The sequence below is a fragment of the Chinchilla lanigera genome, unplaced genomic scaffold (assembly GCF_000276665.1).
Source record: "Chinchilla lanigera isolate Chin_1 unplaced genomic scaffold, ChiLan1.0 scaffold00069, whole genome shotgun sequence".
NCBI lineage: Eukaryota > Metazoa > Chordata > Mammalia > Rodentia > Chinchillidae > Chinchilla > Chinchilla lanigera.
The window spans coordinates 8125620-8143988 of record NW_004955470.1 but is presented as its reverse complement, the minus strand read 5'-3'; the positions used below and the strand labels follow the sequence as shown (position 1 = coordinate 8143988).

At 43.9% G+C, this 18369-nt stretch overlaps 1 protein-coding gene across 1 annotated transcript in view; it reads right to left on the bottom strand.

Moving 5' to 3' along the window:
- Window positions 1-6616: 6616 nt before the first annotated feature.
- Window positions 6617-18369, bottom strand: part of Slc9a2 (solute carrier family 9, subfamily A (NHE2, cation proton antiporter 2), member 2) — a 53636-nt gene continuing 41883 nt past the window's right edge. The window contains exons 7-11 of the mRNA XM_005400774.2: window positions 15831-15992; window positions 12192-12288; window positions 10121-10252; window positions 8158-8248; window positions 6617-6990 (exon numbers count right to left, since the gene is read on the bottom strand). Of these exons, the coding sequence (XP_005400831.1) occupies window positions 6617-6990; window positions 8158-8248; window positions 10121-10252; window positions 12192-12288; window positions 15831-15992 (856 nt within the window). The remainder of the gene's footprint in view (window positions 6991-8157; window positions 8249-10120; window positions 10253-12191; window positions 12289-15830; window positions 15993-18369) is intronic.

Here is an 18369-nt window from a genome sequence, read left to right as displayed (position 1 = left end):
CTTGAAAGATTTAATTTCCAGTACGCTGAAGCACAGCTTAATGCTGAAAACAAGTCTTTTGGCCTCTATGACCATTGCGTAGCATCAGATGTGTTCAGAATCTGAAGTTTGTGCTGCTGGCTGGGAGAGTAGTTTTGAGATAACATCACAGTAGATTTAGTTTTAATTAAGCAGATGCACAAATACATATTTTGAAACGTGTTTTCTGTAGTTCTTTTTTCCCAGAAAGGCCATCTAAATGCACCAGGCATTTTGTAGACAGCTGTCTATGAAAGCAATAACAGTCGAAACAAGACTCTGTTTCCCTGATTCAGTACATTGTGAAAATGGTGCTGAATGTTATTCTGAAGAGTTTAAGACAGCGTATGTTGTTCCTTACGTGGAGAAAGTAATTATAGACGTGAATGAACAAGCGTTAATTAACAGCATGAAAGTGAACAATGAGTCTGGTGTACATGAAGACTTACACTGTTGTCAGTTTTGGTTTAAACTGAACTATATCTTGATAAACTAAAATCCTTCCATGCATACACTGTGAGAGAAAAAAGTTAAGTGGCTGCAATTTATAACATAGATGGGAGATAGCCTTCCTTCAGGTTTACCAAAAAATCTCTCCATCAGTTCTCCACCCAAGGGCCACAGTTTGCATGCCAAGATGCCCAAAGGATGCCTCGAACTGTAGTTGATACTGAACCTTACGCATCCTCTGTTTTTTCCTAAACTTAGGTAAATTTAGTATGTTTGGTAACCTAACTAAGCAGTTATCATGCAGGATAATCACAGCTTTCTCGGTTTGAGGTGTGACAACATTACCACAAATTTCTTTTTCCTTTTTCACAATCTCATGGATAGAAGATGTACTTAGCACAACTCTTAGCAACCTCAGGCTATGACTTCTTTGCAGTCAAGAACTTTCACTGAAGGGAAGCACTGCAGCTTTTCTAGTATGTCTGTGCTGCTGGCATTACTGCTCTTGTGCTGTGACAGCCTTACTCAGAACAGATGAATTGAGCACGAGCCCTGTGATGCTGTGGCAGTCCATCTAATGATCTTGATAGCTACTCGGTGACTGGTGGGTTGGTACCTTATACAGTGTGGATACACTGGACAAAGCATAGGGCAACAGGATATTAATGCATGGAATGAAATGCATGTCAGAATGATGTGAATTGAAAACTTAGGAGTTGGATTTTCCATCTCATGCTTGGATCTAGGCTGGTCAGGAGTAAACCATACAGTGAAACTTCAAATTTTGGGAAGGGGCTTACACATTCCATTTTGAATAGACAAGCTTTTATCCAAGCAGGTTTTTGTGGTATAATAGCTTACCTACTTAAATTTGTCCCAGTGCACTTAATGAAATTGAAACTTCCTGAAATATCCAAAGAAAACTGCATCGTCAGTGTGTTCTGTTGCTGACCTGGACCTGACCCTTCGGGTCTGCATGCATGAGACAGGGTACATGTTTGCTTTGAATACCTGTTCCATGTGGCTGAGGCTCGAGCTTGGACGTCAGAATCCACCTCTGGGCAGTGCCAGTCAGGGACGTCACTGACAGGTGTTTTCTTCGGGTCACAAAGTCTTCTCACTGTGCCACCTACTTGGAGGAACATATCAATAGTATATCTAGTGGTAACTGGTTCAAAATAACTTTCCAGCTAAAGGTAAGGACTTTATAGATACCATGAAGGAAGAGGCAACTACAGTAGCAAGTACAGTGCATGTTTAAGCACCAGTGCCCAAAACTATGTGTCAGTGAGAATGTAAAATTGGGGTTCATGCATAGCTTTACATAATCTTTTTAAATCATTTGGTAAAACTGATTGCCATTACTTGTTTTGTCTGAGTTGACTTGGAAAGAAATCATTTAATATTTCTGAGCATATATTATCTCTGAACCCTTTACAAGGGACTATTTATATATAGAAAATTAATAAGTCAATTAGAATACTTATTCCTCTAATTAAGTTCCATTACAGAGTAATGTTGTTAGCCCCATTTGAGATGTATGTCTTGGAAACTAAGAGAGTTCAAATGTTTTAATATTCTTAAATTCTTATCTCATGAATTCCAGCCACCACAGCCCATTCATGCAAATGAAAGTAGTTTGATACATCAATATAAAAATTGGAATTTCTAGGACTGTTTCAGGTGATGTATCGTCTCCATAAGTGATTAAATGAATACATATGATTTAATACATAACTTTTGTAAGAATTTCCAGAGAAAGAAAATTTCATTTAGCCTTGTACATACACAAACATTTTTTTGGAGAGCAGAGTTAACCATAAATGGATATAAGGAACCTCACTTAAATTGGAGATTAGTTAGTAATCATACTTAAGACTCAACAGAAACCAATGCAATAAAAAAGGAGAGAAAGTGTGATATTTAATTCAAAGTATTCTGTCACAGATGTAAAGAGTCTGAAAAGTGATCTCAGTATTTCCACACCCTGTAGTAGGGTGACAGCAGATCCTTAGATAGGACCTTGGGGACAGACTGGAAGTCATAAAGTAGGTCTGAACCATTCAAAATGATCCACATGCTGTGTAGGTTGAAAACATGATTATCCAATTATTGAATGGCTGACCCTACTACACTCAGAAAAACTCATTCTCTGACCATACAAGGATGAGCACTAACCCAAAATTTTATGACTGTACATAGAGGTAGGAAAATAGAATTTTATTTGAAATATAGAAAGAAGGAGCAAGAGAGATCAAAATCTGATGAACCAGCATACCATTAAAGAAATGTTCAAAAACTATCCAGCTGGGCATTTGCCCTGTATGTGACTGGCCCCTGGCTACGGTTGTTAGCTAGGTGCAGAATGGGTGGCATGAGAAAATCTTGAGTGTTGTTATTAGCACCTAAAAATGTTCCCCAGAAGTCTTTTGTTCAGATGCGGGCTTTTAGGAAGGTGAGTGGATCATGGGGCATTGTACTCAGCAGCGGGTTAGTCAGTTGATGAGCTTCAGCAGAACGTGTTGTTGGGTGGGGCTGGCTGGAGGAGGCGGGTCTCTGGGGTGTGACTGGAAGGGTGTGTGTCTTGCTTTGGCTCTTGCATTCTCGCTTCCTGGCTGCTGTGGACTGAGCTGCTTCCCTCCACCCCACCCTGCCATTCCTGCCTTGGAGTCAGCCAGCCATGGACTGAACCCTCAGAAGTACTGTATAAGCCAAATAAACCTCTCTTTTACATCGTGGGAGCCAGGTATTTTGTCCCAGCAATGAGAAAGCTAACACTGAAGGCATTACCAGAGCTAAGGTTACTGTCATGTAGCCAAATGGCTCCTACTCTCTTTAGAAGGAGGCTGAAGACACAGCCCAGTTAAAAAAGGAGGATAGGAAATAGGGCGCCACACACTTGGTTCTGTAAGTGAAGAGATCAAAACAAAACACAGGTCCCCAGTGTGTTTCTGGGTTATAAGCTGTCTTGTCCAGGTAACGAGGGATCAGAATACAGCCCACCCTCCATGGGATCAGGCTGCTATGCCACCTCAGATTCAACAAACCATATGTCAAAAATAGCTTTAAAAAGAATTACCTCTGTATGGAACATTGCAGATTTGTTCATCAGTATTCTCTAAAGCAAGCAGTATAGCACCGATGGATGTAGCATTTACACTGTTTCAGATTTTAGAAGTCACATAAAAATGATTTAATGTATATAGGAAGATGTGCATAGGTTATATGTGAACACCACTTTTATATAATGCACTTATGAATCCACAGAGCTTGATCCCCTCAGAGGGTCCCAGAACCCATGATCAGAGTGTTCAGACATCAGCAGAGAATTCCAACAGCCACTAATTCTGGACAAATAATATTTTTAATCAGTCTTTCAAGGATCAAGTTCAGCATGAACTTCTAACTAGCAGCAGTACGTCTGGGCTGATTATGAGATGCCAGTCTTAAGAAAAACATGATTCGCAGGCAATGCCACAAAGGCAAACCATGCAGACTGCTCCTCCACACTTTGATGAATGAGCACCCCACTTCCCAGCAAAACACAACACCCCTCATTACCACCCTGCAGCAAAACTCAGCAAAAACTAAGAGAAATTTCATCCCCCTCATTTTGGGGGGCTGTATACAAGAACATACTTTAGAGCAGATTTTGGTAATGATTTGTAGAAGTTTGCTGACTGGAAAAATTATTGCCAATAGTCAACCCTTCTGTATAGAGAATGAAGCCCTGACTTTTCACTTTCAAATGCAACAAGTTTCATCAGCCACAGAAGACCGATCAAAGTCCTACTGGCGTGTTGGAACTTTTTTGGATTAGGTGTTTTTGGAACTGAGTCGTTTAGAAGGGCCCTGGGCTTTTCCCAGACTACAGAAATTCAGATTGTTATGGCATTTAAAGAGCCTCACTTTCTTTCTTCGATTGTCACTATCTTTTTTTCATAGCAACAAGAATTTAATAATCACCAAAAGAAGAAAGTATACAGAGAAGCTAAAGTCAAGTTTATTTTTATTGCCTTTGCCATCCAACAAATAAAAAAAATTTAAACGGATAATAACTAAAATAAAATGACTTCAGTGCTCCTTTTCCAAAATGTATACATTGCCATTCAAATTCTGTATGTGACCCTCAGTCAGCAAAAGCTAAATTAGGTCTACCTGCTTCACAAAAAGTGCTACAAAAATTCTCATGTCTTCTTTGGTTCCAGAAAGTTAAACTTGATGTAATATTTCTTTACATTAAAAATCAGGAAATTTTAAGGTCATTTTTAGTTTCTACTTCCTTTTCCAATTTCATAGTTCCTAGCTCTCCTGAGAATTTACTCTTGGCATTCTCAGAAATACACATCACACCTCTTGATCAATTATATTTCCATAATATAATTCTAGATCAGCTTTAGTTTTTTTTCAACAAAAGGAATATATATTTCCTTGTAAATATTTTCATATAAAATGCAGATCTTTAGCACAGAGTCCTAAGCTTGTAATGTTCTGATGTTGTTCTACTCTGATTTCTGCTGATCAGCTTGGGAAAGCAGCTGAACCTGAATATATGCATCCTTCTCCTGTCATGTGCTGGTCACCTGGCAGTATCCCAAGACTTTACAGCATGAAGGAGAAGAAGGTTTGTCTCTCCATGTTGACGAACCAGAGCAGCGCTGGAGGTCCTCCGCCAAGGACTGTCCCCCTCTCTCCGCTATCATATTCTTGGCCCTTACCCGGGAACGCTGCGGGCACTTCCATTCTTCGCTGTATGTGAAAGGCTTCTGGTGGGAAACGAAGAAGCTACACTAAGGTCCTCACTTAACACCTAAACCCACGGATTTCAGAGTCTTTGTTCTGGCACATTTTAAAGAAGGATTATTCAGAAAGAAAACGCAGGTAATAAAATCTACAGTTTAAGAGCCAGAGATTTAAATATTAATCTTTAATGATTATGTTCCACTTCTTCCTGCAGTGTTCTAAAAAGTATTCCCACAAGTAGAATCCAATTTGGTATGAAGAATTTGAGTCACTACATCATTGAAAGTGAGGAGGTAACAAATTACAGACTAGTGCAAAAATAAATAGGATTCCCACATTCTCCAAAGTGCTTCCTGATCACAAGTCAAAACCTGAAATTTGGCCAATGTGTCACACGTTAGAATATAGTCTAGTTAGAGTTTTATCATCTGCTTGGAGGTGCTGACCTCCACACAAAAGTTCTAGAATGTTCTACAGAATAATTCTACTAGAGCAGGTGGGCATAGATGGGCATGAAAGGAGTCACCCTCACCCTCCTCCATATATTGCAGGAGCTACACTCACTATGGTTGGCAGGTGTTGCCCGACTCCCCAAGGAGTGGCCGCAAGAGAATGCCACGTGCCTATGGCTTCGCTAAAGCTGCTGCCACGTCTGTCAAACCCTACAAGCTGATCTGGGCAGCCTTTTTCTTTCCATCACCTAAAAAGAAGGGGATTTGGAACTTCTATGTCACCCAAGCCCATGGTAGACAAGAGGAACAAATTAGGAAGTGATGAATTCAGTAGGAGTACGGGAACCCTAGCCCACACCCTGCCGAGAGCTACCACTTTATCAGCCACTCGGCCTGCTTGTGCTCCAGCTGTGTCCTGAGATGACCCTCTTCGGCCTCTGTTCCTCCTTCACCAACTGGCCCACAGGCTTGGGACAGGAAAAGAGCCCTACAGTGAACTTAGCATCCACCGGACGCTCATCCCTGGAAAAGCTGTTCTCGGTACTATAGTGCCACTCACCTAACAACTGACCTGCTACAGATATACACATTTTTCATAAATAAAATTTGAGACATATATGTAATATATTAACATTTGCACTAACAAGTGTGTGTTAAAAATTTCAAGTTCTGTCTTTCAAGTTCAATAAAAGGCACACATTATTTTTTCTTTAGGCCTGAAAAGAGTACAGTTGCTAGCCACAAGTCACAAAGACACTTTATGGGACTTTTTTCCTTTGATTTTCCTCTTCCTGGGATAAGCATTCATCCCATGAGTCAGTGGCTTGACTCTGCCACCCAAAGAAAGCGTTTCGATAGAGGTTTTTAAACGGACTCCAGGTTGCTTTGGTGTCTGGGGTGACAAACCACAGTCTTGCTGGGTCGGTCCCCCAGATATGCTTTGGCCATTCTCTTTAAGGCTTCTCACCGGCTCCAAATCGGGCTTTCTGGTTCCCAGGCTCCGAAGCCCTGCGGACCAGCCTGGGCGGTGGCCTGGGCGCCGTGTCTTCAGTCATACTGTCGTCCCTGCCCTGGCCCGGCCGCTCTTTGGAGAGCAGAGGCTGCCGGAGGACACCCGGGGTCTGGGTGCCGCCGTCCTTGCTGCTGGGGGCCGGGGGGCTGCCAGGCTGCGCTCGGCCAGAATCCACATTGACCTCATTCTTCCACTCCATCTTGTAGGTCGGGGGCAGCCTCTTGGAAAACTGCTCCGGCAGGAAGCGCCTGGCTCGGGGCTGCAGGTTGAGCACGGTGGTCCCCGTGTCTGGGTCTGAGTCGCTGCTGCTGCCATCTGTCACAGAGCAGAAGGACAGTGTGGGTGAGCGGTTCAGAGAGCGGGTGTTACAAGGACCCTCCGCGCCTCAGTGGGCCAAGGTCACAGGGCCCACTCCCACTCCAGCTGAGGAAGACTCTTGTGTCACCTCTGAGAGCATTCATGTCCGAAGTGCTGATTTGGGAGAGTTTACTATGCGCCAGGTGCCGTCCTAAGGGCCTTGAAATGCATTTGCTCTTTTACTCCTGGCAATCACCCATTTTGGAGACGGGTAACTAGGGTCAGGGATGTTAGCAGGGGCAGAGCTGGAATTCAGACTGGTGCACAGTAAGCCTCTGCCCGTCACCTGCCATTACCCTCCATCTGGAAGCTCATGTATGACTTGGCAGATGTCCTCCGTGTTTCCACATAAGGCCGAAAACCCGTGTGCACTTTGCAAACAAAGGCAGAGGCACCGTGAGGTGCCAGATGGGGGACCAAAAGGCTGTTTGCCTGGAACTGCGGTTCTCGGGAACTGAGGACATGCTTTCAGGGCGCGCAGTGGGAACACAGCCAGGATTATAAACTCTCAGTGCTGCCTTTTCTCTCTCCTCCCTCTCCTGTCTCACGTGGCCCTCCATTGTCAGCAGCAGCCCTCAGCTCCCCGTTCTTGGTTAATTCAATAAACAGGCAGGGGAAAGGGAGCAAACAGGTGTGAATTATCCTTACATCGCACACACTAACAACACAGAATCCTGAGGCAGTTCCTCTGGGATTCACGGGACTGAGCTGGGGAGTCTCCATAAAAATGACCATCAAATAAAAAATTAGATCAGAAACAAAGCTCAAGTAATTTTACAGTAAAGCAAAAACCTATGGTTGGCTCTATGAAAATAAAATGGTTATATAACTTTAAATATTTACACATTTTCAGACTTACAACACTCTATGTACCTGCTCAGTAACCCCACGGCAACAGTATTTGTTTTTGCTATATCAAAGAATCGTTATGGAAAGAAAATAAATGACTGGATTATTTATAATTTGCAAAGGACATCATTCAAAAAGGCCATGATACTCATGAAAGGTCACCCTATTGTTTTACACTGTGAGCTACTGAACTCTTCCTTGATGAAGAAAATCAATAGGAACATGTCTCTATTTTAGATACATCTAAAGTTTTTCTATTCCAAGTATCTTCATTACCTGCATTAGAAATGTTCTTTTTCTTTTGTAGCTTTTCTGGAAGCTTTGTATTTTTAGGTAAGGATAAATATCTGGAAGTTGATGTGGAAGCCTGTAAAAAAAGGTAGACAACCTGACTCATATTACATAAATGGCATTTATGGTATATGAGAAGTTGAAAACTTTATAATACTTGGTCTTAAAATAAGATTTTAGCTCTTCATCATTCCCAAACTACTTTGTGAAGTGCTGTCACCATTGTACCTGAAATAACTAATTTCTTCTAAAACCTGGTGATGATCCATAGTAAAGAAGAAAATAAATGGCTTGTGTCTACATGGTCTCCCCAAAGCCTCCTGTGCTCCTAGGTGGGGCTTCTCAGATATGCCTAGATCTAGGGTGTGTGACACTGGGATTAAAGGTATATAGTAACGAAATGGATTTAGCATAGCTCTGCATGTGGATAATGGGAGCTCCCCCCTGGGTGTGGGTGGCACCAATCAGCAGCATGACAGCCTGGGTGGGATAGAAAGGACAGAGAGAAAGCTGCTGCTGCTTCCTATCTGCTTTGTCAGGCTGCCATCTTGCAGCCAGGCGACCATGGACCATGAAACCTCTGTAAACTGTGAGCCAAAATAAATCTCTCCTCCTTCAACTTGTAGGTGTTGGGTATTTCATCCCAACAACAAGAAAGTCAGTAAGTCAGACCCTCAGTAGCAGGTGTGGAGCCCACTGGGCCTTCCTCAAAGAAAAGCAATTGAAACATCTATTTATAAAAGAATTACTACCAAGACTTACAATCCACATGTAGGGGAAAGGAAATACAGAGAATAGAGCATACTTAAGTTTCACTCACTTTAATCAATCTTGAAAATGATTGAACAACAAAAATTGCTAGAAATCTTCTGACATTCTGAACCCTACAGTCCTTGGTTTCTAGGGTTCATTTTTGACAGTGCTACATTTGACGTGTAAAAAAAGGTCATTGTTCACATACAATTGTCTTGAACTCTGCGACCCTGTGTGAATTATTATTAAACGTGAGATGCCATGGCTTGCATGGTATATCAGAAAATCATGGCATAGTATATCAGAAAATCTGTTTTTAAATCACTCTCCATACCTTTTGACAAGGCCCTGGACCCGCTGATTTCCTTACACACCCTCATCTCCCGGGCACTCTGGGCTTCCTGCAGGGCCCCCTGAGATCACACAGATTTGCCCACCTCTGCCTGCTGCCACCCCTCCCTGGACAGCAAGGATAGTCATCAGCCACATTACAATATGTTGGTCAAAGACAACAATACAGTGATATCACCTAGCGACCCTGCAGTCACGTTAGTTCGTGTAAGTACACTCTGCTATGTTCACATGATCAAATCACCTAGCAACACATTTCTCAAAACATGTCTAGAAGTTATATGGCACACGTCTATACCACTTCCCGGCGGTGGAAGCCTGGCCCGCACCTCTTGACTAAAATTGTAATTTCGCTGTCTTTTTCCTGCACTAGCAACTACCACCTTTCCCCTTCATTGTTTCTGTGTGTGAAGATAGCACTTATTACCTTGATCATAAAAATTAATTTAGATTCTATTCCTGGAAGCCTTCTCCCCCACTGGAATAGGAATCCCTCAGCCTAGGAATCTTTTCAAATGCTATTCACTGGTGTGTTCCGTGTGCCTGTGAAAGGACACGGGCTGGAACACAACAGGCATTCAAGAAACATTAGAAAAGGCTTTATTATTTCTCGCCCTTTTTATTGAGATGGGGGTCTCACTCTGTTACCCAGGCAGGCCTTGAACTCCTGGGCTCAGGCGATCCTCCTGAGGGCTGGGACTACAGGTACTAATGTCAGCACTTTTGGTGAAATGATGGTGTTATTAGTTTCATCCCAGCATTCCCAGAAATCAGCCCTCAGCAGCCACTAGGTGGGCAGAGGCAGAGACTTCATGGGTGATTGACAGTAGACGGCAAACCATACCCTGCGGTCACGGTTCAGACTGCTGTCTTTCCTGATGCTCTCCCGCAAGCTGTGCCGCCGGCGAATCAGAATCTCCTTGGCTTGCCTCTCACTCGTGTCGGCTGTCAGATTGTGTCTGTTGTAGGACAGAGTCTGAAATAGGCATACAGGTAACATTTTACCAAAAGCCTGATCACTTCCCTAGAACCCCCAAATTCCACCACATGTCTTTGGATTCCCACCTCGGCCAGGTGCCTTCAAAATCCACACACAGCGAAAAACAAAGCAAAGTTAAAGTAAAGAGTGTAACAGCCAATGCTTTCAAATTTTGAAAGAATTCACCTTTTCATAAAAGTCAGTACGTTTTTCTGTTGAAGAGTGTGATCATTACAAATGTAAAACAATGACTGAACTCACCAAGCGCCACCATGCCTATATTTAGCCAGCAGCAGCAGCTAGAAAAACTACAGAACACCTTCCTAGTTCTCTGTTCTCCATTGACAGGAATTACTGACATAAAACAAACCGCCACGAGCCACTTGGGGGTGCCATGGCCCTTAGATTGGCTCCAGCGCTTGTCCTAGTTCCGGCTAGTACGTCACACTGAAAAGTTGCTGCCACCCACAGCGGCGATCGTGTCCCAGTGTGGGAGGAAATTTCTCAGCTGAGCTGCACCTGGCACCCATGTTTAGTTAATAAGCTGTACAGAATCATGTTTCCTCTCCAAAGCCACGGTTACCATTTCGTGCTGGAAGTGGCATGCACTTAGTGGGAATGTCCCTGTGACCAGGCAGAGTGACACAGCACAGGGCCTGACTCCGGTGCGGACGTGTGAGCTAGCTAGTCAGGCACTGAAGGCTAACATTAACAAAGTAAACCAAGCCGTGAAATGAATGGATCCTACAAATGCCAAGTGGGAGCTCATTGGAGCATGGGGTTGGGGTGACAGGTCAATTGCTGAGGAAAACTGAAAAAGTGCACACCGTGATACAGCAGCTGACAAAGCTGACCTGAAGGGGTAGCATGCTCCAAGGGGACAGACAGAGGTGCCCAAGGATGGAGGACAGACCTGGGGCTCCAAGGGTGCCTGGGGCAGTGTGGAGCAATGGGCATTAAGACCGGATGAAGTGGAGGCTGGACACAGGGCCCCAAACTCTGCAAGAAGAGTTAAGCCTGGAAGCCGGCCCCACTGTCGCACCATCGTAAACAGGAGAACACTGCCTTCCCAAGATGCTGCAGAGAGGAGGCAGAGGTACAAAAAGGTGGAGGGTGGGGGCAGCTAGCAGGGAGACCAGCCAAGGAGCTGCAGATTCCAGGGTCCAGCAGGAGGGAGGCCACCCTGGCAAGCTGTGTGCCCCCTATGGGCCACTTCACCTCTGGGTGCGTCAATTTCTTCATCCTGGAAATGGAGCCAACAGTGATGCCTACCGCTTCGCAGAGGACTGAGCGAGTGAATGCAAGCCACGTGCCGAAAGACAGCCTGGGGAACAGCAGGCTCTGAGCCGTGGTGGCATTAGGAGCTCATCATGAAGAGCCGCGCTCCCACTGCGCAGGGCAGGTAGAGGTTCGGAGAGCAGAAGAAGCGACTACGAGCTGTGTGAGCACTGCGAGGACCCCATGCACTTGAATAGTCTCTGTGCTGAGACATTCGTTTACAAAAACACTGCACTTCTTCACCATTGGCCAAAGCGTATTTCTATCTGCAAGCACACGGGGGCTTCCAGCTCGGAGCTGTGCTGCGCTGCTGCCCTGATGGATGGGGCGCTGCAGACGGAGAGGCATGCCGGAAGAGGAGGCCCCTGGGCGGCACCCACTGACATGTGGAAGAAGGGGCCTCTTGTTGCAGCACAAAGCAGAAAGCACATTTTTAGCAAAAGGGAAGGAATATTTTAAGCCGGGCGTGGTGGCGCATGCCTGTAATCCCAGCACTGGGGACGCTGAGGTAGGAGGATTGTCGCGAGTTTGAGACCAGCCTGAGCTACAAAGTGAGCACAAGGCCAGCCTGAACTGCATAGCGAGACCCTACCTCAAAAAGACAAAAAAAAAAAAAAAAAAAGAAGAAGGAGTATTTTAGTAAATAAATTCTTCTCACTCGCTGACGGATTTGATAGAGATTCCTTGATAATATTTCTCGAATTTCATCCATCTCGCCAGGTGTGAGCTTTCTTATTTTTTCTTCACGGCAATCACTGTGAAAATTTGGAAAAGAGAGATTTCACCTTTCAGTGGATATTAGCAATACTGATTTTCTTTCTTAGCATGAATAATACCATTATTTCAGAAAGAGAATCTTTGTTTAAAAAATAGCAACCGGGGACCAGGATATAGCTCAGCAGCACAGCACCTGCCCGGCAAGCACAAGGTCCTGAGTTCAATTCCCAGTACCGGAAAAAAAAAAAAAATAGCACTTGGGAATCATCCAATATCTCAAAATATTTTTTAATGTTTTACATTTGCTAAATTTCTCAGTTTTCAAATAATGAAGCATTCTGAAAGTTATTTTAGTGTCAAAATTACTCATGTAATGAATCATACACAAGCTTCACGTAATCATAGCAAGCTTTCACAGAGTCTGTTCATGCTGCTATTTTTTAAAGAAGAAATTATATGTAATAATTTACAGTACTATCACTTTGTTATTTCTACCACTATAATTAATATAATATAGAATTGTTTCTCACAGCAGAAACTTCATGACCTGTATTTTTATTAAGGATTTATCCTTTAAGTACTTCACTTAAATATCTGCAAACACCTTATTGCAACATGCAGGGGAATACAGTCGCTCATCTGGAGCCCCGCACCTGTGAATTGACGTGTAAGCTGGGCATCAGCCCCTGGGGTGGCTTCACTCATTCTCAGACATACAGAGGGGTGGACGCTCAGAGCCACTCAGCACAAGCTCCCAGCGGACGGTGAACAAGGCAGCATCCTGAGTTCTGGTTTCTTCTCCATACCGTAACTAATGTCCTTCTCACAGTCTACTTAGTGATCTTTTCCTTTTTGCTGCTTGCTGGTAACTTCACCGTTTGAAATGGTCCCAAGCACAGGGCTGAGGTGCTGACCGGTGTCCCAAACACGGGTGTGTTGCAGAGAAAGTACGTGTCAGACACACTATTCACATGTGAGGTACAATGCTGTTGACCATGAGTTTAGTGTTAATGAATCAATATTTATTACATGTCCTATATATGTATAAATATATATACTATACATATCTGTATATACTACACATATATAGTATAGTATGTATATATATACATATATAGTACATATAAGGTGTCATAAAGATGTACAGAAAACATGTTTATCTATGGCTTGGCTGATGAAATTTCTATGACCACAGACTTTCAGGAGCCCAATCTGTAGGTCCCCCAGGAGCCACAGTTCAGTACAGTATTTGCAAATAAGTGATAACTACCACAAATAATGAGTATTGACTATTTGTACTTTTTTACTCTAATTTCTTCTAAAAAGCCTTGAAGGAGCCTACAAAAAATATTTGGCACAATTAAAAGTACATAAAATTAAGAAAAATAAAATGGAAAAACCTGATATGCACAACACATGTCTTACAGAACATGTGCCATGACACATAAAGAACATAACTGCTGTGTTTTATAATATAAACTTAATCATTACTGCAAATCAAACATAGCAGTAATTAACAGGCCAGTGGACAAAGGAATGCGTGAACAGAGATGGCAGACTTCAGCAGACAGACTTCTGTAAAATGGTTCATTTTTTCCTTAATCTCAATTGCCCCCCTAATTTTTTATAAGTTCTTAGGTCCAGGTATCGTTTAAAATACTTCTCAGGAGTATCTATGCTAGTGGTAACAGCAGCCTTCAATGATTTCAACAGCCATGCACGGAGATAATTCTAGGCTACACTTCCTTCCTTGGAGGGATGGGGCGAAGGACTTTGAAGCAGTATCTGTAGTTGTGTACAGGAGCTCCTCCTGCTTGGTAGGCCCCAAATTCTAATGTTATTTTCCAGGGTAAGTTAGTCTGTCAAATTAGTACATATTTATCCCTTAAGCTCTGGGTTATCTTTGTTGTAGCTGATGGAGCGCCCCAGAGGTAAACGGCCCACTTGCCAATTCCATCTATTTGGACATCTCTGCTCTCCTGTCTGCTGGCCATGACATGACTTGCTGCACCGCCTCCCCAGCAAACGCACGACACTCATGACATCACTTCCGGAAATGTCACTTCTTATTGCCTCCCTACTTGCTTCTCTTTTTGCTCTACAGAAAGGACTTTGGGAAAGGTAGAATGGTCAGTATGGTGCTCATTTGCCTAAGTATGCAAGAAGCCATTTTTCTTTTTTTAAAAAAAATATACCTGCAGCCCTAAACCTTTGCCTTTACTCTGCTCACTACCAGCTTCAACATGCACCACACATGAGACCAAAGCTGAGGGCATAAAAATTGTGGCTGTCCTTTGAAGACTCGATAACTGAGTCATCCCTTGCTTCAGCTGCAGACAGAGTCCTGTGTAAGAGGGACCACAGACTTTTACAGAGGAGGAGACCTTGACAATGGAGTCTACCGATTTTAAATTTAAAATGGCTGAAGATTTTGGCTGAAGACACTCAAGCTCGAGGAAACAGGTGGGCCAGCTCGAGGTCACGCAGCAAGGTCAGTGCAGAGCTGGGACCAGGAGTCAGTCACTCCGCAGCTCAGCCCACTGCCATTTCCAGGGCTGTGTGCTATTCACGTCTGAGGCCCCCTGGCCACTTCTTTCATTCTAGATGGCACAAACTCCCATAGCCTTAGAGTCCAGTAAAAACTACAGCTTATAAGGTTAGGTATTATGTGTCATTTCCCCCTCTCTCACCTCAACTTCCTCAGAGTTAACACGTTAATCATGTAAAATTTAGTTTATATGAGCTTCTAGCTCATCCAGAGCAGAAGAACTCCTTGGGACCCTGTGATTTCTATCACTTCCATAATCAAGAAGGACTGATGTCTGCATGACGGAGAGTCTCACTTGTCGAGGATCACTGCACTGGTGGTTCAGCTGCTGATGGTCAACAGACTTTGGGTAAGTCCCTGCACCCTCTGGTCTCTGGTCTCACTCCCTCTTTTATACAATTAGGAAGATGGACTGGGCCAGTGGATCTCAGTCCTGGCTGCATATTAGAAACATCCAAAGAACTTTTAAATATGCCTGGGATTCAGCACCGAAGATTCTGACTTGGGGGTTTGGAGTAGGGCCAGGCATCCGCATTATCTAAATGACACTGGGATTTTCCAATGTGCAGGCTGCATGCAACCCCCTGTATTCATGTCCCTGGCATTATTGTCCCTTCCACATCTTCAGCCATGAGCCTGTGAATAATCTATGGGGAAACAGCTCTCCTAGCGTATTCACATTTATAGTACCAAATATAACACAACCTAAAATAGGCCATTTCACAGCACTGGCTCGGGGGCTTTAATTTACTTCCAGTAAACATTGAATTTGCCAAAGCAAATGTTATAAAAGCACAGATATCCTAACCATAACAGAATACTTTCTGACTGGTCAACCCTAAACTAGCATAACATAAAACATAACATAGCATAGGACACACATGTCTAGGCCATTCTATTTAAACTAGAACCTCATTCTACTGTGAGATCATAGAATCTCTCTAGGATGTAGGTCCATTTTTTATTATTTCTGGTCTCAAAGAACTACTGATGGGTATTTAGTAGCACTAACTTTGCAAAAACCGTACTTACTTTAGGGATGCAAAAGAAGGAACCGTGCTTATCATCCCCGTCTCTGCCATCTCGATGGCATGCTTGATTTCAAGCTTTTTATACAAAGACACAATGCTTGACTTGGGTTGGTTTTCCCGAATCAAAAGCTTCCGAAGATATTTGTCATCAAATTTCTTAAACCTATAAAATAAAGAAAGTCACACTTTTAGTGAATGAATACCGCACTGCCTGAAAAATAACTCAAAAAACCTCCCCCAGGTCAAACTTAGTAGCAGCAGTGAGCTAGTCCAATTATAATGTATATTTTTATATGTGCATAAACTCATACACAATACGTGTGTGAAAAACATCTATGAATAGACACACAAACACACTGGTAGTTTTTTATATGACTGTAACATACATATATTAGTATTCACTAGTTACATTTACCATTTTTCAACTTCCTCTTTCAGCAAAATACTCAGACATGTTGCCAATACCTGCTAGATCCAGTTCCACTCCTATAGTTCCTGAACATTCACAGCTCAGGCTTTTGCCTGCAGTGTTCCACTGAAGCTGCTCTCAAAGAACCTGCACTCATGGCCAGCATCAGTCCTCACTCTTTGTGCTTCACCTGCTCAATACATTGTCTGCATTCTCTCCAGGACTCCACCCTGCCCCAGGGCCCCAACCTCTTCCTCACCTCCCTCCACTGGTTCTTTTCTTCTCTCTGACATCTGGTTGTGGGAGTGTTGTGGAGCCAGTGCTAGATCCTCTTCCCCACCTGCACTCACTGAGGCACCTTACCCAGTCCCATGGCTTTTCACAGCATCTCTACATCAGTGACACCCAAATTTATTTTGCCAGCTCCCCCTTCTCTCCCAAACCCTGGACAGGAACATTCCACTGGCTACCCAGCATCTCCAGTTGGAGGTCTAACAGGCGTCTCAGACTTGACGTGTCCACAGTGAACCGTTCTTCCCCTACAGTCCTTCCTACCACAGCAAATCCTAACATCCCTAGGTGTCATCTTTAGTGCTCTCCTTCTATCATGGTCCATGTTGTGGGTGGAACTGTGTCCCACCAAATATTCATCTGATCAATTCCAAATCCCTAGAATATCAGAATGTGACTACCTTTGGGGGGAAGGTCTTTATAAGCATGAGAAAGTGAAATCAAGTCATTAGGGTGGGCACTCATCCAGGGTGGTTGGTGTCCCCCTCAGTAGGGCCATTTGGACACAGCCATGGGAAGAGGGAAGTCAACTGAAGAGTCAGGGAGAGGATAGCCACCTGGAACGAGGAGAGAGCCCTGGAACAGACCCTTCCCTCCAGCCCCTAGGAGGACATGATCCTGTTGACCCCTTCTGTTGGGGACCACTACAAAGTGGCTCTGAGCAGGATTTAATATTAACCAACTGGCTTTTCACATTTACTTGTGAGCTGTCTGAAGCTTTGGCACCTTGTCTGAAGATAGGCAGTTGTCTCATAGTAAGTAAACCTCTGAGTCGCTGGTCACCCTGAGACCCGTGGAACTGTGACTCCTCAAAGGACAAGATAAAGCCACAGCTGAAGACTTCTGGCTCCAACCCCAATTAACTTAAAGGAGACTGCAGCTGCAGGCCTCTCACCCCTGCTGTGAAGGGCTTACTGGAGATAACATAGTTCTCCTAACTTAACATAATGTGTTACTTGGAAAAGTCCTGCCCAGATTCCCGAGTTTTCTTGAGTATCCCCCTCCTTTGCTTGTAAACCAAATAAATACAGGTCGCCCAGAGAAGCCTTTGGCTAAACTCAGAGAATATCCAAGCTGCAGGAGAGTTAGTCCCTCCTGGAGCCCTGAAATCATTTCCATTGTCTCGTTTATTTAAGCCTTCACCGTCCACTTGCTTGGGAGATTGCAGGCCTGATCAGCCCACAATACCTAAGGGTTATTTAACCCGATACACTTCCTCCCTGGCTTCCAGCCCCCAGCACTGCCAGACACCTGGTTTCCATTGTTGAGGCCCCCTCATGTGTGGTGCTGTTTCATGGCGGGCCTAGCAGTCTACTATTGCACAACATGCACCCTCACTGCAATTTCTGTCCTTTTCACCATCAAAATACACACAGAATCCAACCGTTTCTCACCACCTCTGAGGCCATCACCATGGTCCAACATTTCATCCTCTTCACTGGACAGTACCTCATCATTGTCCTGTCCCCCACAGAAGCCAGGTTGTAATAGTTTGTGTCTAGCTGTCCCCCCAAAGCCTCATGCAGTCATGGGTTGGGCTTCTAGAGTTTTTGATTGACTCATGGTATACTGAGATTATGGGTGTGAGCACTGGGATTATGAGTGCTACACCCACCCTGTACTGGGTGTAACAGGGTGGATAGCCTGCATACAATATATTACTGCTGCTCTTCCCTTTTTGTTCTTGTTGCTTTTGCTCTCTTCCGCTGCCATGAACTGTTGCCCTCTGCCATGTGCCACCCTGCCTTGGAGCCAGCCAAGTATAGACTGAAACCTCCACAAACTGTGAGCTAAATAAACCTTTCCTTCCTTAATTTTGGGTGTCAGGCATGTTGTCTCA